At 40.7% G+C, this 23,002-nt stretch overlaps 1 protein-coding gene across 8 annotated transcripts in view; it reads left to right on the top strand.

Annotated features, from left to right (window-relative positions):
- The window catches only part of RPH3AL (rabphilin 3A like (without C2 domains)), a 937,546-nt gene that overhangs the window by 900,659 nt on the left and 13,885 nt on the right, over positions 1-23,002 (top strand). For all 8 annotated transcript variants that reach the window (XM_085649361.1, XM_085649368.1, XM_085649367.1 and 5 more), the window contains one exon: positions 4,453-4,560. In XM_085649361.1, the coding sequence (XP_085505487.1) occupies positions 4,453-4,560 (108 nt within the window). The remainder of the gene's footprint in view (positions 1-4,452; positions 4,561-23,002) is intronic.

Raw genomic sequence — 23,002 nt, forward strand, 5'->3', positions numbered from 1 at the left:
GATAGGAATTTGTTAAGGCTGGTAGGGTATGAGGTTATTGCATGTACAACCCTAAATGCTACTATCAGAGGGGTTGCCATCTTAAAACAAAGACAGCTGAAACTAGATATTATTAAAACTTCTGTAGATAAAAGGGGCCGATGGATAATTATTCAATTCCACTTGGAAAACTGTAAATATGTAATATGCTCTGTATATGGATCTAATGTCGACGATCCTTACATTTTTGATTGGTTAAATATGGAACTTTTGGAATGGGAAGGAGAACTCTTAATTGGAGGTGATTTTAATTGTATAATTGACTATGCCATAGATACTACTAAACACACTGGCTTTCAACGTATGCGGAAGACACGTGCGGCAATTTTAGAGCTAGGTCGGCTACACAATTTAAAAGATACTTGGCGAACTCTTCATCCTGAAATACCAGGGTATACGTATTACTCTGCACCTCATAAATTATGTTCCCGGATAGACATGATCTGGGCTTCTGAACGGATATTAGAAGCTAGCACTATTGAAATATGCCCTAGACTTACATCAGATCATAATCCCATTCTTTTTATCTTTCAAACAGTCACCAGAACTCAAGATACAAGATTATTTTCCTTCCCGAGATATCTTTTTTCTGAGTCAGCATTCATTTTACAACTTAAAAAGCACGTTTCTGAATTTATTGATACGAATCTGGATTCCACATCTTTAATTTATGTATGGGATGCTTGCAAAGCTAGCATAAGGGGATTTACTCAACAATATATTTTTACACAAAACTCTAAACTTCGTAAAGATAATAAGAATATTATCACTAAAATTCTATCTTTAGAAAGTCAACTAGCAGATGCTTTAATACAAAATACTTTGGATGAAGATAAAGTAAGACTGGAGCTAATCAGTCTCCGATCTGCTACTAAAAACGTTCTTAGAGAACGAGCTACTGTAAAATTACAGAAATTTAAAATCTCTCAATATGAGAGTGGTGATAAAATCGGTAAGATTCTGGCTTATAAAATTGCAGATAATAAAGCTAATACAATAATTAAATGTATTAAAGGTCCCAATAATATTATCTATGACCAAACTAGGGACATCATAATACAATTTGTTAAATACTATAGCCATTTATACACTCCAGAAAATATTCCTACTTTATGCAACATTCGAGCGTACATTGGTAATAATGTTACCAACAATATAATGGTAGAACATAGTCGGCAACTAGCAGAGAATGTCACTTCTGCTGAGATTAGAAAGGCAGTAGCGTCTCTTCCATCTGGCAAAGCTGCAGGTGAAGACACACTTCCCATAGAATTCTATAAAATCTGTCTTAATGAAATACTCCCCCTTTTTTGTTTAGTCATCAATTCAATAGATCAAACAGGGAAAGTTCCAGATTCTTGGAACTCTGCTAAAATAGTTTTTTTCCTTAAAAAAAATAAACCAGCTGAGGAATGTAGTTCATACCGGCCCATATCTTTAATTAATGTCGATGCCAAAATTTTCTCTAAAATACTTGCACTTCGATTAGCCCCTTTTATGCCCGAATTAGTTAACCCACAACAACATGGATTTATTACAGGACGGGATACTACGGCCCATGTCAATATGGCAATTACTGCTTTTGACATAGCATCGGTTAATTCCACCCAACTCGGTATGATACTTTTAGATGCTGAAAAGGCATTTGACCGAGTTGGTTGGGAGTATCTCTGGACTGTAATGCGGGCTTTTGGCTTTAATGGTAGATATTTAAAATGGATACAGGCCCTATATAATTCGCCAACCGCCAAAATCAGCTATGCAGGTATGATTTCTCCAAGTTTTAAAATACTTAGGGGTACAAGGCAAGGATGTCCGCTCTCACCTTTATTATTTGCACTTTCTATGGAACCTTTTATAAATGCACTATCACTCCAATCACATATTATTCCATTACAACTTGGTTCTAATTCTCTGAAAATTACTGCTTATGCAGACGATATCGCTATTTATTCTACTGATGTGGAAAAAGCTCTTACCGCGATAATAGAAGAATCTAATGCTTTTGGAGTAGTCTCAGGATATAAATTAAACTTAAGCAAAACGCAAGTTGTATTAAACTATAAATCATTGACCCCTGTTCAAGGTACTTGCCGGGTGGCGACGTATTTAGGTATTAAAATTTCTGCTAAAGTAAGCGATATAAAAAATCTGAATTATGACGCATTATTGAAAGAAACAGCTTGTATACTCAAAAAATGGCACAAAATACCTCTAAGCCTTATAGGCCGGATTAATTTAATTAAAATGAAGATTTTGCCTAAATTTATGTATTTATTTAGGTCTATACCCTTATGTCTAAACAATCCTTTCTTTAAGAAACTAGATGGGATTTTAAGCAGCTATATTTGGGGATATAAGAAAGCTAGAAGATCGCTTGCCCTGCTTAAATTACCAATTAATAAGGGCGGTTTAAACTTCCCCGATTTTAAATTATATTTTTTGGCAACTTTTATTGGCCGTTTGCGTAGTTTATTTTTTATAAATAATCAATACTACTACCACCAACTTATGCTAGGCAATGACTCTAATTGCTTTCTTGCAAGAGTCAACGACCCTAATTACTTCAAAAGGGTCAAATTCAAGACTGCGAGAGAGACAGTTGCGGTCTGGAAAACTTTATTAACTACATGCAAGACCTCTTTTTTTTCATCCTAAGCTTGATCTGTGGGGTAATCCTGGGCTACCGGATATATTCAACGATGGACGTGGGACCGTTTGGGCTAATTTAGGAATCAATTCACTGGGTGATTTATATGGCAACCAGGGATTTTTAGATTTCGCAACACTTAAACTTCTTTTTAATTTAACGGATGGTATGCGATTTAAATATATGCAAATTAGAGATTTTTTGGTTGGTAAAATGAAAATTAACCAAATCTTAGATTCAGATTTATGGGCATGTTTCTATTTAAAAAATCAGAAGTCAGTAATTAGTCAGGGTTATAAATGTTTAATTAATTTCAAAGAAGATAATTGTCCAAAAATTGCTCTGAAATGGGCTTCTAGATTAGGGACTAATATCACTCCCACCAAGATCTCGGCGTCACTTTGTAATATCAACAAAGTAGTACAATCTTCAAGCCTGAGGATTCAGTTATATAAAACTATTTGTTCTTTATATTATACACCGTTTAGAATTTCTAAGTGGTCCTTAAATCCTACATTAAGTTCTCGCTCTAAGTGCCCCAAATGTGATCTTGTTGCGGCTGATATCATTCATATATTTTTTTCCTGCCCAGTTTTGTCTGAGTTTTGGTCCGGATTTGAAAATATTTTATTGCAAAAACAAATTGCTCTTGGTCCTCTTTCACCATTGTCTATACTACTAGATATACAATCTGAGAATTGTCCACAAAAAGATTTATTAACTGTATTAGTCTCCTGTGCTCGACTGACAATTGCCAGGCTATGGATATCTGAGAAACCCCCACATATCATGGAATGGTGGTTTTTAGTTAATGAAATTTACACTATGGAACGTGCTATTGCCAAAACGAGGGGATTGAAATCTATGATAAAATTTGAAAAAATTTGGGGAACTTTTCTTTAAGCTTATTTATTTATTTATTATTTATTTATTTATTTATTTATTTATTATTATTTTTTTGCCAACATGTCTCTAATGTGTATTTATATGTACGGTCTATTGGATATCAGATGTACATGTTATCAGCTAATCTTTTGTTTTGTTTGGTGTTGTCAATAAAAAATTAATAAAAAAAAAAAGAAGTGTTTGCTGCTGAGAAGTGGTGAATAAAGGTTAATGCATAATGTTAGCCTCCTTGTCTTCAATAAAAGCATCATCATCATTCTGTAATGAGGTCACAGACGAGCTTCTCCTCTTGCTGCCCCTAGTAAGCTCCCTGAGTGAAAGTACACAAACTAGCCACCGAAATAGACCCCAGTCAAAATGTAACCACGGGAAATCTAATCTAAACTCGTTCCCAGTCTAAAGCAAAATGAAGGCCCAGGTGAGCTGTAGCCCAGTTCTTCTTCACAGGTGCACATAAGGTGACTGTTCTCGTTCTGCGCGCTACAGATGACCACTGTTTGTCTCTTTTGCATTGTGCACAGCAGCGCGCAAAAAAACATTTGTAAACGGTAATGTTTTCATGGAATAGTGAATGCTTGGGGCTGTTTTCTAACGTAAGCGATTGGACTGAAAGCAGTAAAGGAATTTAAAGAAGGGATATAGCCATTATGCTGAAAAATATTAAATTTAAGATGCATACCAAGCGGTTTTAAGTATTTGCAGTGATATATCACACTGGAGGAGCCTGGCATTACCTATCTCCCGTTACAAATTATGTTTTTGTGCTTCTTGTGATAACATGGTAAAGTTGTGTGTTAGCCCGTTATTAACGTTGAACCATTTAGTCTAAGTGACTGAATTCTTTTTGACTCCTGCAGTGGATTCTAGCGATAGCGACTCTGAATGTAGTTCGTCTAGTATGGATTATAAGTCTTGTTTGGTGGAATCGAAGACACAGCCGAACAGAAAATCCAGCAAAGAATCTGGTAAGAAAAAAATCTAATACCTAATCTTTTCACAGAGACCAAGACCCTGCACTCTTCTGCTTTTTAATGTAATATATAAGCGCAGCGAAGTTCAAGCACTTCTACTTTTGGGCCATTTTATGAAAGATCTGCCACTTTATCTGTGCATAAAGCTAAAAAAAAGGAATTCACTTCTAAGAATGTTATAAATGTTACATTATCCCTGCATGAGTTGAAGTAGCCCCCTCAGGCAAAAGCAGGCCAGAATATATTGAGCAAGGTTTTCTCCTGGAATTGAAGTGCGGGAAGGATCCTCTCTCCATGATTGAAAGTGTCCCAATGGCTGGGACCCCACAACTACTGGAAACAGCTAGCTTGGGCAGGCCAGAATTGGAAGCGCGATATGGGGCAAAAAGGTGCTTCCATTTTGGGGGCAGCCAGGAGGGTTATCATTCGGTGAGGGGAGGACAATCTAAATTCCAATGGATGGGCGAGTGATGGTTCTCCCTGGCACTGAGTACAATACACATGACTACAATAAATATGGTACCCAGGCACCCGTGGTCATGGAAAACAGACTTTAGTGACCTAGAACTCCTCCCTGGACTACGGCTCGGTCAGGTTAAAGTCTTTATTAGGTTATTGATTAGCGAGACTGAGGTGAAATAATTGACGGTTCTTTAAGGAATTCCGAGAGGATGTTTTCATGTAAATGTTGTCCAGGTTGGCCAGGCAGAGGTAAGTGAAGACAGCGTTACTTTGTACTAGAATTTTAGTATTTCAGGAAAGCAGCCGCCGTATGTTCAATTGCAATTATCAAAATGTAAAGAAATAAATTAAAGGTAGAGTTGAAAAAGGATCAGCATGTAACGTTTTGTAAAAGTCTTCTTTACGTCGCCATAGCCATTTTTAGAGGGCATGTTTACTACTTTTATTGTTTTTTTTCGATATTCTAGAATATACAATTGCTTAACTGTTGACAAATCTTTGTTTTGAATGTGAGTGGCTATATGACGGTTTAGGATAGCGATAGCACGTGTGCTCTTCACTTGTAATCAATACTCTAAAACAAGAATTCTCAATATTTCTTCTGGTCAGCTGCTTCTTTTAGTTCATCAGCTCATAACTCCAAATAATCAAAATGCAATCATAAGGTTCTTGAAGAGTGTGTCTGGGGAAAACTATGCCTACTTTGAGGCTGGCAGTGGCGGCTCCTGCGCAAAAGGAAAAATAAAATGATAACTTGTTATTATAATGTTAATTTTCCTATTTCAGTCAGTGGCTCTCGGGGCGGGCGGGGCTGGCCAGAGCAGGAAGAGGAGTGGTTTACACCACCTATGTGCGCCTGACTGCTTGGCGGGCCCTCTAGGTCCGGCCAAATAGTCCTGTGTACTTTGCATCTTCCCCACCAGGGTGCATTATACAGCCTGGTGAGGAACATGGTGTCTCCCATTCCCCTTCTTAGCGCCGAACCACAGCACTCAAACCAATCACAACGCTGCATTGCAGCTTTGTGATTGGCTCAGAGGAGCTTGGGAGCCCCAGTGCTTCCTGCTGCTGACTGGGAGTGCAGGAAGAAGGAAGATGACGGGAGGAGAGGAAGCGGCCCAACCGTTACAGGTAAGTGTTTTTTTCTTCTTTTTCTGTCGTCCCCCCGCCCACTCCCCCCCCCCCCATCCCACCAACCGGGAGGCTGGTTCCTCGCTAGATTTAGAAATGTGGGCCTGTGGAACTTAATGGCAATGATGCTACAAGACACAGCCCATGAGTAGGTATTGCAGTTTATCGAAATGACTGATTTGTATTGCTCGAAGCAGGTCGCCAAGTGCCATTTCACAACCCTACATCAACAGGGGCAGACCCAACAACGTTTCAGAATGCTGGCGAGGTAGTAATACATCTAAGCTTGCATGGAAGTTCCTTAGTTGGGGGGAACAAGACGAAGTCTCAGGTAAGATGAAGGCGAGGTTGTCCCATACGAACATCAGCACAGATTAGTCCTGATTTGCTAAATCTGAGATTACAAACAACAGCCCGGGGTGGTGGTGAGGAGGGGGTTGGGGTGATGTTTATAGTTTGAAGGTACTTACTGCCTTCTGTTAAGGACTTAAAAATAGTGCACCAACTTTTCAGGTGTTTTTTCCTTTCTTTCACTGGGAGCCCGTAAATGTCTTACAGAGCAAGAGTAATACGGTCATGTTCTCAGATTTGAGAAGAGCCTAGCTACTTGATTGTGCATTCTCCAGTGTTTCAGAGTGTTGGTCCTTGGAGCACTGACGTTGCCTATTCTTCAGTAGTGCAGGTATGACCGCAATAGAGCTCTTGTAAGTTCACTTTTGTGGTTTCATTGTTACAAAGGAGTGACCCTTCTCAGCATAATCAGTCACAAACTGGTGTTCTTTGCCACTAATCTGTTAATGACAGAGAGCTCGGTTTTATACAAATCTCCCAGGAGTTTTACTTTCTGGGCTGGTTTTTTGGGGGGGCTCTCCTATCCCAGTTACCAACTCAAATATTAAAGGACGCCTACAATCATCAACTAATTGTTGGATCCATTCAGGCATACAGGCATAGTGTGTTAACTGCTGAGTTTACCTAGGTTTTTCTACGCACCCTATCATTGTCTTGACACAGAAATGTCTCCCTCACTCTGAAGGATGTGTGTCTAAGACCCTGTGAAAACTTGAAGCATTGTTCTTTATTATTTTAATATCAGATAGGAATTTGAGTATTGCCAGCATACATTTGTAATTATTACTGACATTGTGAAATCACCTCCACCAGGGCTGTATGTAGGTATTGAATAATAGCGGCGAAAGGTCTGAGCTTTGAGCTACTCCTCATGTCACAGGTTTGGTTTCTGATAATACATTCCCAAATCCAGTCACTCAAGTTGGACTGGATCTACTGAAGTGCAGAGCCATAATCCCTGCCCATCGTTCCATAAATATTCTATGGTTTACTGACAAATCTGTGATAGCTGCGACTTCAGGAATGATGTCAGTCAAGCTTGTTTCCATAACCCGTACCAAATCATAAACTTTCTTGGTGGTAAGGAAAGATGATATGTGCTCCCATAAAATTGTAGAGCTGTTATGTAAAGTCAGAGCAGTGATATTACTGGGGGGGTGGGTAGGTAGTTGGATAGTTAACCTGTCCTTCGATTGAGCAGTAAATGTTTTCACTAGCAGAGTTATATTTGCGTATTTTTAAGCATTTGGGACCAGGCAGTCTAATTGATGTGTTCAGCACATCTGTAATGTTGGGTCTAGGGTAACCACCCAGTCTTTAATGGATTTCTAGAAAGCTGGATATCTTGATCTTCACAAATGGTTTTGGTATTGCTGTTGACTCATTTGAGGGGAAAAAGTGCTTTGAGCAAAGATTTTGTGTGAGTTTATGGTGTTACATGTAGACTGGACGTCACTAAATGTTGACTGAATTTTGTCGATCTCAAAGAAGTTAAGAAGATCTTCACAAAACACCAGAGTACCTATTAGGGACGTTTTGGTGGAGTCTCATTCTATTATGTTGCAGAAGCATTTGAAGAGCTCATCAGTTTGAGATTGTTGAGAGGGAACACTGGTTTTGTAATAGTAATTCAGTGCTCAATCAGTATCCAGTGACAGACTCCACCAGGTTCTGTACGTGTCACCCAGGTTTTGTATTCCGTCTCTTACTTGTCTTATAAAGAAAGCTGTAATTCCAAATAAATGATGGTGGCCATATGGGTTTTGATTTAACATTAGAGCCTGAAACCTGGAACCCTGTTTTGTAACCATCACAGCCCAGCCTCCTCGTTTGATGATGTCTTTTGATCTGTTTGATGTGCCCCATTTTTAGTTGTCCGGATTTTCCCTTCAATTCAGTATTATAGTCTTAAAATTTTCTGCATGAATTGTGCATTTACCAATATTGTTGACATTTGTAACATCATCATTTCCTTTTCTGTAAAGTAGAACGCAGAATCTGCATCATAAGATTTGGCATTTGCCTTATTATCACACTTTCCAGTACATTTACAAGATGGTTTTTGGAAGTGTTTGACAAAGGCATTACTTTAAATCCTCACCAAATGTTTGATTGCCATTTCAATTTGAAACGAGTACAAATCTGGCATTCAGATGTCTCCTCTTGCCTACTCAGCCTGAGGTCAAGATATTGCATTAATTCTTCTTCTTTGGTCTTATTTTTCCCACCCTACCCCACTCTTCCATGCCTGCTCAGCTCTCGCTCCCTTCTCCCACCCGATGATTCCTACTATCTCTCATCCAACTCATTCCCTCACTCACTCCAGTTGGTGTTCCAGGCTCTAAATGGCTTGAAATTAATGTGTGCACATTCCAGTGTTTATGCCAACATGTTGGCCTATTCAACTGCTAGAGACAACATTAACATTCAGTCCCATGTGCTCATTTTCTTATAACCCCCCTTAAAGTAAAATTTGAGAGCAGGCACCTTATCACAGGTTGGGTCCAATGTCCATAATGAGGGATCTGTGCATATTACACCTCAGCGCTTTATATAATACTGCTTCCTCTCTGTATCTTCTTCATAGTGTTTTCTGGCTGTAGCCATATTCCAGCTTGTCTAACATTACTAAGCAAGGTATAATTCCAGTGTTGCGATTAATTGTTTTTCCCTATACTTCTTGTTTGAGCATCCTTCGGGACATTCTTAATTACTTTTGCAGCAACACCATATTTCATGTGTCACAGACCATAATGAAGTTGAGACTACGGGTGATTGGTTATTTTGTTGACCTACTTTGTCTCCTGCTCTTTTAGGTAATTTTATGAATGACCTTCAAGTTTTAAATTTTAAATTGCTTAGCTTAAAATCAAAACATCTGGCTGGACATTTAGTTGACCCCATATTGACTATGATTCTAGCTTCACAAAAGGTGAACCAGTTCCGTTCGCAAGGACAGAGCATTTTGGCGCCTCTTTCATTATTACTGTTCCTGGCCATTACTGATGTATTAAGTAGAATCATGACAGGCAGAAAGAAAGTGTAGAAGGCGTATTACATAGTGCTAGGGAACATTTATTGAATGCTAGCAACCAGAAGCAAAAGCAACATTGGGGACTTTGTGTTTTGGAGCACATCAGCCAGGCTCCTAATTTGTCAAAAGATTTGATTCATATCACCGCTCAGCTGTAATTACCTATAACTAGACAGTCTGCTTTTTGTCCTCACTTCAACTCTGCAAAGAGGTTTCATTGCAAAGAACATATGTATATAAATATCATCCTGGAAAAGGTGTTTCTATTCCCAGATAATTGCAGTATAGCTCTTACTCCTGGAGATCATTAACCCTGCCTGGAACACTTCGAGTTAGTCGCCGATACTCAAATAAGTCGTCCTGCTGGTTTCTGAGGTGTTCCTGCTCAGCAATAATTAAGAAGCAGCTCTGTCCAGTCCTTATAAATGAGCTTTGTACGGTGTTTAACAGGTCTCAAAGCCAAGGTGGTGTTGCTGGAGCCTGGAAACCGGCAGCGGTAAAACCACTGCTCAAAAGCCTTCTTTGACAAAATATTAATTGACTAATTTTCAACCTATTCCATACTTCCTTGCTTGTTAAGTTGTTGGAAAAGCTTGCTTTAGCCATTTAAAAAATGCGCTGAGGAAAATAACCGATTTGAGCTCTCTGGGTGGGTTTCCGTCAAGGTTGCAGAACCAAGATCGTGGTACTGCGCATGCTTGATGATCTTCGCAGACTCTCAGTGACGGTGTTGATCTGATTCTTTTAGGTCTGACTGCTGCCTTTAACACCATTGACCATAACTTCTTGACCAAGAGTTTGGGTGAAGACCGCTTAATGGGCGTGCTATCCTTTGCTAAATTCCTGCTTTGCTGGAAGAGAGCAAGGCGTTGCTCTTGCACCTTTTTCCACAGAAGCCAGAGTTCAGCTATGGTGCTCCACAGTGGTCATTTCTATCCTTTTTACTATTTAATCTGCACAAGCGTCCCCTGGCCAAATTGCTCCATCAGGAAACAGCCCAATTTTCACTTGTACATAAATGAAGCCCTGCTCGTATTTGATCTATGATATCACTTACATGAAGGGGCTATTGTGGGAGCCGAGCCCCAATATTAATCTGAACCCCAATATTTGATCACTCCTACTTTTTACCTAAGAAATTCGACTTCACCGTCCTCAGTTGATCTAGCAGTTACAGACTGCACTCCTCATTAGATAATTAAATTTAGCAGAGTTAAACAGAAAACAATTTTGGAAGCATAAAGAACTTGGGTTCTAGGCTAGTATTAAAGTAAAAAGTGGATTTGTAATACAGAAAAAGTTAAATGAGGTACAGAGAAAATATGCATGAAATGCCATTAAGGCTCAAAATACAGGATTACAAATAAATGTAAAATCATAGAGGGTATTAATCATAAGTTAACAGAAATAAAGTCAGTATTCTAAGTGTCAAATGGTTGTATGACGGAACAACGCAGGTAAATACTCTCAACCTGCATACCTTTACCACACACTTTTTTACCTCACATTCTTTTGGAACACATATGCTTTTACTACGTTTTGCCATTACCACGCATTGTTTATATATATATATAGTTATTTACATATAACTATATATATGAACAATGTATTTCTGGGGGAGGACCCCCCCACCCCTCCTTACCTCTGAACTTACCTTAAATGTGTGGTAAATGCAGATGTTGTAAAAGCATATGCGTTCTAAAAACATGGTAAACATGTAAAGGTACAACATGATAAAAACCACGTTGTAAAGGCTGTTTCCATGTCAAACTCATAAAGAGCATAGACACATCTCATAAAGAGTTTGAGTCAAATGGATATAGAAAAATAATAAAGTTTCCAGTAGAAAGTCCCCAGTAACAGGAGTTTTAAGGACAACTGCAGAATCCAACAAAATCCCAATAGAAAACAGCTTAATGTAGCTAAGACTAAACAAAAACTAGACTTGAACAGCTAAAGTCCAAGAACTTTTATACATAAATCACACTTTCTAAAAGTCTGCAAATTCCTCATAGTATGATCATGGTTAGTTAGGGTCACACTGGCAAATCCGAAACATCCATGTAGTTAAAAAATACATTAAAAGTAACCCACTTAAGGTAAGAGAAATCTTCCATCTTCTCCCTCAGTAACCGCCCTCGTTAGATAATCAACACAAAATGAAACATCCCTCTGACAGTGGCTCATAGAATCTGCATATCCACAGCAACATTTCCAGCGGAAGTCCATGAAAATGATACCTTGTGTACATGATAGAAGCTTTGTTCACAATACAGTTTTTCTAATAATGTTGTGCATCACTAATTATTTACCTCATTAACTTAATGTTCCGCAAAGACAAGGGGAGAGATGGCTTAGCAGCAGCAAACTGATTGGGAGTGGAAATAAGCAGGAGCAGGTTGAACAGAACATTAGAAACTACATCCAGATTAGAAAAAATATTCTTTTGCACAAAAATGCAGAATAACTTTTTCTCTCATTATCTACCCTTCAAAATGACTTAGGTAGTTAATTTCAGTTGCAACATCATTAGTTCATCCGTTACGACTCTTTGCATTGTGAAAAACACTAATTATGTAAAATAATTTTCCCACAAAATTTCCACATTTTACCTATTTTCGAACATGCTACTCACTCGAGATCTGGAGACTTTGGCCAAATGTCTATCAACATCTGAAGCTTAATCTAACTTAAACAAAACCCCAGATGGTTCAGGTCGGCATGTTTTGGCCTCAAGTATTTGTTGTCTGTCTTCACATCCTGCTAACACAGTTTGTAACCTTAATATTTACATTGAATCCAATCTGGCTTTGGACATCCAGATTGCTAGAGTGGTTAGCACCTGCTTACAAGCTGAGAATTCATACAAAAATGATCCCCTTCGGTGAAAGACAGCAACACATTCCTGTGATTAATGCCCCAAGTCAGTTCAGATTAAAGTATAAATCAAATAGAAGGATAGTGAGGTCTCTGTTGCGCACCGTCTATTGGTTACAGTAACTGACTGAATTCACATTAATTGCAACAAAGGGAAATGCAAACAGCCACCACCCCAAGCTAAAACTATACAATTGCAAAACAATTGTTAAGACTAAACAGATTGTTCCCTGAGCAATATCAAATTATATGTCCTTATAATACAAAGAGAAAGCAAACTCCAAATAAAAACTGTAGTAATGTCCAAGAAAAAAGTAAGAAACAAAGTCTTTATTTTCAGGTTCCGTAATTCCTCTCTAAGACTTGTTAGCTCACAGTTCCGTCATATAGTACAACCAATTCTATTTTGAAATTGTACAGCCGTATGTACTGTCGTTTTCAGTTCGTACAACCCAACAATCAACACGTGTTTCGTCAATGGTAAATTGCCAAATGACTTCCTCAAGGCTTAAACGAATAATATAATGTACACACTCCTCGTATTCATAAGATCAAAAATTAGAGAAAATCGTGCTTGACACTGTCAGTTCTGTGATGTCATTATATCCAAAATCCAATACATATCAAGAAAGCTTCCCGTCTATTGTTATCTTCCATAACGGGACAAGCACTTGCAGCGTGTCCTGCCGGGGAAGTATTTGGCGTGTTGCAACACATTCCTGTGATTAATGCCCCAAGTCAGTTCAGATTAAAGTATGCAAACTCAATCTCTAGATGGTGCGGAACTCTGCTTCTCTACTGCTTACTAGCGCCTCAGGATGTGAGGACATTTTCCAGTTGCTTGGATCTCTTCCAGTACTTAATTTTCAAAGAAATGAGTGGCAGGGCTCTCGTCAGGAGGCCACTGCAGCTTGCACTACCCATTGCTCCTGCCAGCACTGCCAATGACACTAACAGCACAACTACTAACCATCATACTTCTATAAGTGTGACACTTCAAATTATTCCAGGCTTCCAAAGCTATAAGAATGGTTTGGGCGGCAGGTAATAGTCATTCTTAATGTTTATTGAATTAATAATTAACGGTTTTTGTGGTCATCTGTAGATGAGCCAGACAGTGCCACCTTTTGGCAGGCTGTCCCAAGCGCCGGTGTTGACAAATAAGTGCCGGTGCCGAGCACCGGAAACCACCTGCTCAAATTAAGCACTGATCTCTTCACGGGATTCCTTTTCATAGCTGGGTCTGTTTCGCAGCTATCACAGTTTTGCATTAGGCTACATGCCAAAATAACCCTGAATTTCTGAGGTGATTAAATATTTCATTGCAAGATGGCTAGTATCTTGCGTATCCAAATGATTTGAGATTTTGGTCCTCAAGGACTTGGCAATAAATTTACGTAAGTAAGGCATTGTCTGATCTGAGATACCAATAGGGCAGTCACTTGGGTCACTCCTCAAGAAAGGGTGCTACTTTTCACCAAGATGTTTCCTTAACCTTAAGACCTTGTCAACATATGCTGTCCCACCCAGCTTAGGAAGAACAGCGAGCATGGCGACAGAAAAGGAAAAAATACCTTAACCATCATTCTGTTGCTCTCAGTATTCACTTTCTGTTCTTTACTCACCCTCCTCCTTCCCTGTTGAGCATATGCTGTGCTGAAACTGTTCCTTTTGGCCAAGAATAAAGCGATAACGCCTGAGCAGCTTTAGGGATGTGGCATATATGCAGGGTCCCACTAAAGAAATGTAAAATGGCAATATTCTTTGGCTCTACTTACAGAGACAGGCACGCCTAACAGGTCGTGAAAGAAAGAAGGTGAGCAGTAAAAGTAGCGGGATCACAGTGAAGATTTGTTTCCTAATCAGGTGCTGGACGTTTTTCATCTTCCTCCACCTCCAGATATTGTCAGTGTTAAACCAGAGTTTAAGGACAAGTTGGTCTTAAAGGCAGCTCAATATTGGGCGCTTGATGCTTATTTACCTTGTGCATCGAAAGGGCAAGGTCTGAAGTGATGGTCCTGGGAATCTGCTGTAGATTGTAATCTGATTGTTTTCATTGTCAGTATCTCAGCGAGCTTTGCCATTCTTGGATTGCCAGAGGAAGTTCTTCTTTTGGTGGCACAGTTCACCCTAACTTAAGTTCTGTGCTTGTTAGGTGTTGGGCTTCCCGGCTTGGTATATCTCTGCATTGCAGTACTTTGTGGGACTCTGTTGTGTCTCATGTTTCCAAGATATCACTACCTAGATGTGAATAACTATCCACAATAAGAACCAAGAAAGGTTTTATTGTACAAGTAATAAACAGTCTACACAGATATGCCTAGGTGTTTAACTTTCTCAAAAGGATAATAAAAGCTATTGGCTCCTATTCTCCATTAATTAATTAGTATTGTATATTTCTGTCTCTCTCCTCTGATCTTTTTTTTTTTTTTTTGATGCACATCATTTTTTTTATTGCATGTACAAGCTAATACATGGTGCAGTAAATAGGGATAATCATACTAGCTGATAAAAATGACGGTATATGAGCACCATATTAATGAATAAATAGAAGAAAAGGCATTATGATAAATAGAAGGAAAGAAAGACAAAAGAGAAAGGAAAGAGGAAATCTGGGAAAAGAAAAAGGAGAAGGAAAGATATCAAAACCTAACAATATAAAAATATATCATGAATCAAAGTAATAACCAAAATGGGGAAATGCTGCTTTCTAAAGTGGTTCTCATTACCCGCAACACTAATCCCCTTCCATCCGTACTTTTCCTAACCGTAAGGGAGAATTTGCTTATATTATTGTCAAATCGTAACATCACACACAAAGGAAACACATTTGAATGAATACATTTTTCTGTATTTTCAGAAACACCTCCTTGCGGCGGCCGCGTCGCTCATGAAAGCACTGCCACATAGAGAACCACCTATGAGGCCCTACTTCTAGCATTTAGATGCCCACATCAATGCTCCGAATATCTCAGTGGCCCATAGTAACTGGGTCGCACCTTCTAGAGCAGCACCCCTACTCCCTCGTACAGAGGTGGCTACTGGGAAGCGGCTGTTTCAACCCCTGAGGGTGCTTTCGCCAGATGGTAGAGAGTACTTTTAACTGTGGTGAGAGGGAAGGTGCCTAATCAGCAACTCCTCACAGGATACGCCAAAATCAACTATTGTGAGGCAACTTAGCGGCCAACAGCAGGTGATAGGACAGTGTCTACTAGTATCTCAGAATTTCAATTCTGCTGCTCTGGAGGCATCTTTGGAGGTTAAATCCCTCTTTGGGGCATCGACTGCCCACTCATCGACCTGCTTAATTGGGGTGGACTCCTTGCATCCACCTCCGCTTGTCAGGTGAGCTTACTATTTGGCGAATATTTCAGGGGCGTCTACAGAGTCTCCATTGACCACAACGCAAGAGGCGAGGGGCTTCCTCAGTTGTTCCAGGGAGAAACCCCCGTTTGCTCCCTGGAAGGCAGCAGTGAATACTGGAGTACCCCACCCACACTTTTTACTCCACTGAAAAGTGAGGCAAGGAGGAGTGCAGGTAGACCCACTGGCAATGGCTGGCAGCAAGGGAACCTGCACACTCCACCAGACCAAATTGGGCAAGTATACCCAGCTGAGAGATTCCACCTCTACACCAGTGGCAGCGGGACAGCAAACTCAAGCAGATCAAGCCCACCTGATTGAAGAGACGTACACCGTTACAGACATAATAGTGGTGATACAAGGAATCTGCACGGCCCTTGAATGTAAAATAAACTCTTCACTGTAGTTACCCTGATGCATTTGGATCTCTGAAATCTAGGGTCCCGTGTCAGGGAGGCAGAGGACTAGATTACTACCTTAAAGGCAGACACTAAGGCATTAAAGTCCCACATCTAGACGTTGAGTGCTACCATCAGTATCCAAGAGGCAAGTTTGGGGATTTCTAGGGCTGCTCCAGATGAAACAATGTCTACACAATAGGAGTCCCTGAATGTTTGGAAGGTCTGATAGTTGATTTGTTTGTGGAAGACCTTATACTCAAATAGTTGCAGCTGCATGGCCACGCAAAATACTTTGTCATGACCATGGGCGCCACCACGGTCCATAATTACGCACATCTTTAACTACTGTGATCAAGATGTTATCTTACAGACTGCTCATAGTGCACCACCAGTCCACTGTGACAATGGCACTGTCACTTTCTTTCCAGACTTTACTCTGAGTGCAGAAACTATGTCAGTCCTTTCTTGAAGTCAGGAAAGCATTAAGAGAACATAACTTGAAATGCTCCATGCAAGACTGCGCGTGGTAACGGATCGTAAAACCTAGTACTTCACTGCCTCAGAAAAGGTTTGGGACTGGCTGGAGAGTGGTTGGTGGTGCTAGACCCTGATCCTGTTGTGAAAGACAACAATCTGGACCTGAGATGCTGGACAGGGGCAAGGCGCAACTGGCTAGTGACCATGATGTACCCTGCTGAGGGGCAAGAACCTGCTGGGACTTCCCAAGTGACTCTGGCTGACACTGAGCGATTGGGGCAGCGAAGGGTCTTTTTCTTGTTCATTCAAGTCATCCAGAACTGGCATTGTGACTGTGGAGGCGCTGACCACTTTGTGGAATGGGCTGCATCCAACAATGCTTGAGACTGGAATTCTCAAAATGTTGAATATTTCAGTAGTAACATTAAGGGCGAAAGGCACTCTGCACAGTTTCAGGTCCGTTATGCAGGGAGACGAGGAGGGGGGAGGACAGTGTTGGGGTTTATATTGACTTGTTTATTTACTTTTTGGCATATCAGTCTCATGGTGATGTTCTCCCACTGCGCATACCTATTGCTGTATGGACAACAGTGGTTCTGGCAATCCCATTTTATAGAGGTCAGACCATAGCTTCGCCATGGGGACCAAGTCAAAGGCTGCTCTCAGATCTACCAAAAACATGTACAGGAGATCTCGCCTTAGCCAGAAAGTCTTCCAAACCAATAAAGAGAAAATGAACACTTGATCAGTCGTACTTGTATACTTCCTGAACCCCGCCTGCAAGTGGGATAAGACCCTTGCTTCTTGTATAAAGTCTTGTACTGTAATAAGAATCTGCCCGCAAATTATCTTTTGGGCAGTGTCAATAAGATTGATCGGTCTATAGTTTGCCAGATTATCTATAGTGCTTTTTAGAATATTGAAATTATTTTGGTCCCACTCCGGGTGGTGGAAATATCTGAAAGAGCTGCAATCAAATTTGACAGTAAATTGATATAGGTCCCCATATCGAAGGCTACAAACGATATGAATCTGCTGGAATTGTATCCAACCTGTCCGCTTTTCTCACCTTCATTGAATTGATGGTTGTCAGCGTCTCTTCGAGAGTAAAAAACCGTGTAATTTGGATTACCCTCCTCTCTAATCCATCGGACCCTTGCAGTTCTATTCTGTTAATCTGAATTTATATTGGTTGCCATCAAGGCCGGCCTGGGAACCAAAAAAACTGAGATTTTTTTGGTCAGACCAGCTTCCCGCCCTCTACCTCACAGCGAAGGGGAGGCAAGAGTGAAGCATTGCTGCTTTAGTTACTGGGGGAGATGCTGCAGCACCACTGCAAAACCAGCCCCCACCATTGTAAAGCCAGCTCCTACCCTGCCAGCCTCCTGGGGAAACACGCGATGCCTGCTACGGCCAGTCCATCCCTGGTTGCCATATACATCTCCTTGTATATGGAATCCTCTGCCTTGATGGGGTCCCCATTGCCATGAGGAAGGAAATGCCAACATTCCTTGTTCTCTATATTTTAGTATATATAGTAGTGGCCAAATCCCGCCATTTCAACTCCTCTCACTCCCTCTTACTTATGGTTTGAACAAGATATAGTCTTTTCTGGCGGCTACTATTACATCTTTAGTACCCCTCTGAACTGCCCTAATTAGTTTTGACTCCGCTTTCCGACACAAAGGATTGTATTGGTTGCTTTCTATGGCTGCGCATTTTTAGGACGATACAAACTTAGTAAAATGGTCCTTAGCAATCAACCATAATACAATGGGTAGATAATATAGGGATCATGTCATGAAGAGTGTTGGAGTAGAGTTCTAATATTTCAGCTACAGTTCCATATATTACAGCATATTTTCTTGGGCAATCTATGATGCATGGCCATCTGACACTCATTCTGTTATTAAACTGAAATACCTGTGCAAGTAAAGTGGCAGTTGACACATTTTCTTGAAAGGGAATGCCTGTTAAGATTAGCAAAAGGGCATTGGAGTCGCTATCCACTCTATCTACAACCCTCATATCTCCCATGTTCGCCCAAGGATGTAAATCCAACACTATGTAATCAATGTTGCTTTTATTGTGGCCCTCTTAAAGTTGTGCTTGGGGATACGATCAGAGGGCTAGAAGCCATTACAGGCCTGCAACCCATGTGTAAGTACAAATGAAGTGAATTGGGAAGCAACCGGAGATATCTTCTTTATATAAGGGGCTGTAATCTTAGGTATATTCCAAGCCCCATATTCTTCTTTCATTAAATCATGTCTAGTCCTTTGGGGTTCAAAGGTCGTGTTAAAATCACCCGCAACTAACAAAAGAAAACTAGCAACATCTTGATCCAAGTAATCATCCAAAATGGGGATGATTTTGGAGTTCTTGTTCCCTTTTGTGTAGCAATTGTATACATGAAAAAATTTCATATATGTATAAACTAGGGATACTGCCCAGATAGCCTGGAAGAGGCATATATGAAAGGAGTAGATAAAAGTGGCCGAACTTGGGTCCCCAAACTTGGATTTCAATCCCGTAACATTCCAAAAGAGTAGCCTAAATGCATTCAAACCCAATGTGTGCACAGTTGCAGTAATAGGATAAGAGTTCTGGGAAACATAAAATCTTGGGAAATGTACAATCTTGGCTCTATCGACATAAGCCCATTGTAACTATTCTCCAAATTCCCAGGTTCCATTCTCAAACTCCCAGGGAATAGAGAATCGACCTCACAATAATTGGCAAATGAACGAGCTGTAAATGGCTCTAGATATTTAGAAAGTCAATCTGCTGCCCTTAGTTCAGGATTCGAGTACCGCCCCAACATTACATTCGACTGCAGAGGCTCCGGAGGCCTGTTCCCCGACTGGGACACTCTAGGGGAATTAGCGAACATCGAATCAGCTAGCCAAACAGGAAGAGGTCTTTGTTTGAATTGATTGCAGGATCCATTACTGGTGTTATTTCATAAACCGAGGTCCACCAGCTACTCCACTATCTTGCCTCACCAATTTTAATAACAGTGCAGTCATATGGATCATTCTTGGGGGGGGGGGGAGGGGACACGCAACATAAAGATCTGACCTTATTACAGAGGGCCACTGACATGAATGTCTGATCCATTTGATCACTTTATTCTTCAAAGAATCCTTATCTTCTCTTAAAGTAAAAGAAATTTGCAGAACATTTATCATATACAGTGTCTAACTACTAGAGTTATCTAACATGTATTGTGATGCAGTGGTATGAGACAGCACAGGTTGTTTGGCAGACCGTAGGTAGTTATCTTGAGGGGGCATTCCATTGCATTTCCCAGTCCCTTTGACAGGAACCTGTACCAGACGTATATGTTTAAGTTTAGGACGACAACACAACTTTAGATAACCCAGTGACTCTTTAGACCCCATCAATTCCCACCTCACTGCGGGAGTTCCGCCCAACGGAGGTTTCCCCTCTCTTGCTAGCGGTACTTTAAATTCCCTGACAAAATCAGAGTTCACATGGTGTTCATCCTTATCCCACTCCCATTTTGCGTGATGTAATCTTAGATTCTAATAAGTCCACCTTCAAAGATAAATCCTGCACCTGAGCTCTTAAGTGCATGATTTATTCCTCTTTCCATATTGTGTCTTTACTACCACCAGTCAAAGTCGACCCAGGGGGCGTCAATCCCACAGAATTCTCCATCTAATGCTAGAAGCAATACAAGTAGGTGGTTCCAATAACTCTTGAGGTTAGAATCTGTTATGACTCTACCAAAGGGACACTTATTTTGGCATCATGCTGGGACTCCCTTCAGAGGTTCTGCAGGCTTTCTTGCTTGTACAATAAGGGGTGCAACAAAGGCCCAGAAGCCCCTGCGGTGCAGGGGCCTCCAGTTTTACCCATACTAGAGAGGGCCCCCTCAGCCCCTACTGATGTGAGTGTGAGGGGCCCCTTCAGCACATCTGGCAGGGGCGCCCTCTCACGTTTTGTTCCACAATTGAGTACAATATTGTCTGAAACTAAACTTGTAATTTTAGACAAGTGTCTTATGTCAACATCAGATCCCTGTGCCCGAGTCTTCGTGAATGGGACTTGTGGTTGCTTTCGGACCACATGCTTAGGTTTCTAAAAAATTGCCAGGACCCTAGGGCCAATGTGGGACATTAATGCCTGCTTGGTAGGATTTAAAAGTGATTCCACCTCTTCTATCAAATCTTCAATTGCATCACATGTACAAATGGAGGCTGTGTGCCTCACAGATTTTTTTTATGTCCCAGGCCGAGACTGTCAGCTGCTTTTCTTTTCCCCATTATAAAAATGCATAGGGGTGATTTAGCAGCTCAGTCAGTAAATCCAGAGATAAAATGCAATACTGTCTGTAATTGAAAGGAATTAATAGTAACCTTTGCCAGAGAAACATAAAGGAGTTTTCAAACAGTACAACCAAGAGGGATGGCCCAGCCCAGTCTCTTCCAGGTGATGGCGGGTGAAAATGGTGCCTGCCCTTTGTCCAGGATTTGCCCAGCCATGTGCCGGGCAGATGGTGGTGCTTGCAGCATGGGGTCCTGCATCCTCTCCCCACCTCCAACAGGGATCCTGAGACTTAGAGTCCCCACCAACAAAGATCCACTCCAGCGATGCAGGCCGATGGTGGCACTTTGTAGCACCTGCAGCGGGGGGGCCCGCCTCCATCAATAGGGATCCTGGGGCTTGGAGTCCCCACCAACAAAGTTCCACTCTTAACTACTTTTGACTATTTACGAGTGTAAAGTTACTTCAAAGTTTAGGCTTCATGTCTCCATCGTAAGAAACCGAACGAGAACGCCATATTTCTGAGTGTAAGTTGTTACTGCCTAAAAGGAGCAGTATTAAATCCAGCACAACACATGGCCAACCACTGATACTGCAACACCTTCTCATAGAAAATAGTGGAGCAAGGGACTTAAAGTAGATCTCCACAGGAGACAAATGAATTAAAATCTATTCATTGTGTTATTTCATATATATATCACACACTCATATATATCTTGACAGCCTCCAGAACGCCGGGGGTGCTCCGAGACTTGTGCTGACACAGCACCTACATTGCTTCTCCTCTCCCCAACATCCAAGGAAAGAGCACAGCACTCCTGAAGCAGCTTGAGTCTTTTAATGTGCAAAAAGTGCAGAGGTACAGGTTCACAGCATTACTGGTTTACCGCGAGATCCGCCTTGTTCGTGTGAAACAAATATGTTTTATTATGCATTTAAAGTGTTGTATATTTCAAAACACAAAAATGTTTCATTTTTAGATATTTGGAAACATTAAGATATATTTTAAACATATGTTAAATAGTATAAATAAGTTCCTACAGGGTTTTCTTTTAAGCCTCTACCTCCATTATTTTTTGTGGGAGTCTGTTGCATTACAAATGGTTAGCCATATATGGTTCTGGACTTACTACAACTCTGAACTAGAGCACAGTTTCTACTCTTTTGAGTGTTTTTTGGCTGTAGTAACTTTAGAAGTGCAGTTTGTGATTAGGAATGTGGTTACCTCAATGTGGGTGGCTGTCCTGCCCTAAATCACTTCTTAAACCCCTCCTTAGGCCTCCCTAAACCCCTTCAATTTAGTGGCAAGTTTGCCCCTTTTTCCAGCTACTCCTCCTGCTCCCTTCCACATTTACTCCTACGTAGTAAACTTACATGTTTGAGGATAGAAACGATAGGAGAGATGAGATTAAATGGAAGTGGACATTTACACTCATAGGTTTGCATTTTATAGTACAGAAAGTAGTATTACAGGATTACTACAAACAGCAGTTGGGGAATCAGGCCCAGGAAAACAAACCAGCTATTATCAGACTTCCAATATGGCTTCAGGCCATACCGCAGCACAGAACTGGCAGTCCTAAACATCAGGGAATAAGTGCTTACGATCTGGGACCACTATTATTATTGGATCTTCCTACAGCCTTTGACACTGTTGACCACAACATACTCCTAGCTTGACTGGATGCTTGTTGTGGCATTCTTGACAAGGCTCATGCTTGGATATGATCCCCTCTGGCGAACAGGAAACAAATTGTCAAACTAGTTCAATTCCCTTCCAAAGATACAAAGGTCATTAATGGAGTCCCATAAGGCTTACTTCTCTCGTATACTGTTTAACATGTACATGCAACTCCTAGCTGTTGTAACATCCTCTTTCATTCTGAGTTTTTCTGTATATGCTGATGACACTCATATTCTAGTAAACCTCCACCAAGACATTCCCGATTCTTCAGCTATTGGCTCTTGCCTAGTTGGCACTAAAACCTGAGTGAATAAAAATGTCCTTGGACAAACATGTACAAAACAGTCGGCCAATCGAACTGGA

This window comes from Triturus cristatus, chromosome 3_2 (assembly GCF_964204655.1).
Source record: "Triturus cristatus chromosome 3_2, aTriCri1.1, whole genome shotgun sequence".
Classification (NCBI taxonomy): domain Eukaryota; kingdom Metazoa; phylum Chordata; class Amphibia; order Caudata; family Salamandridae; genus Triturus; species Triturus cristatus.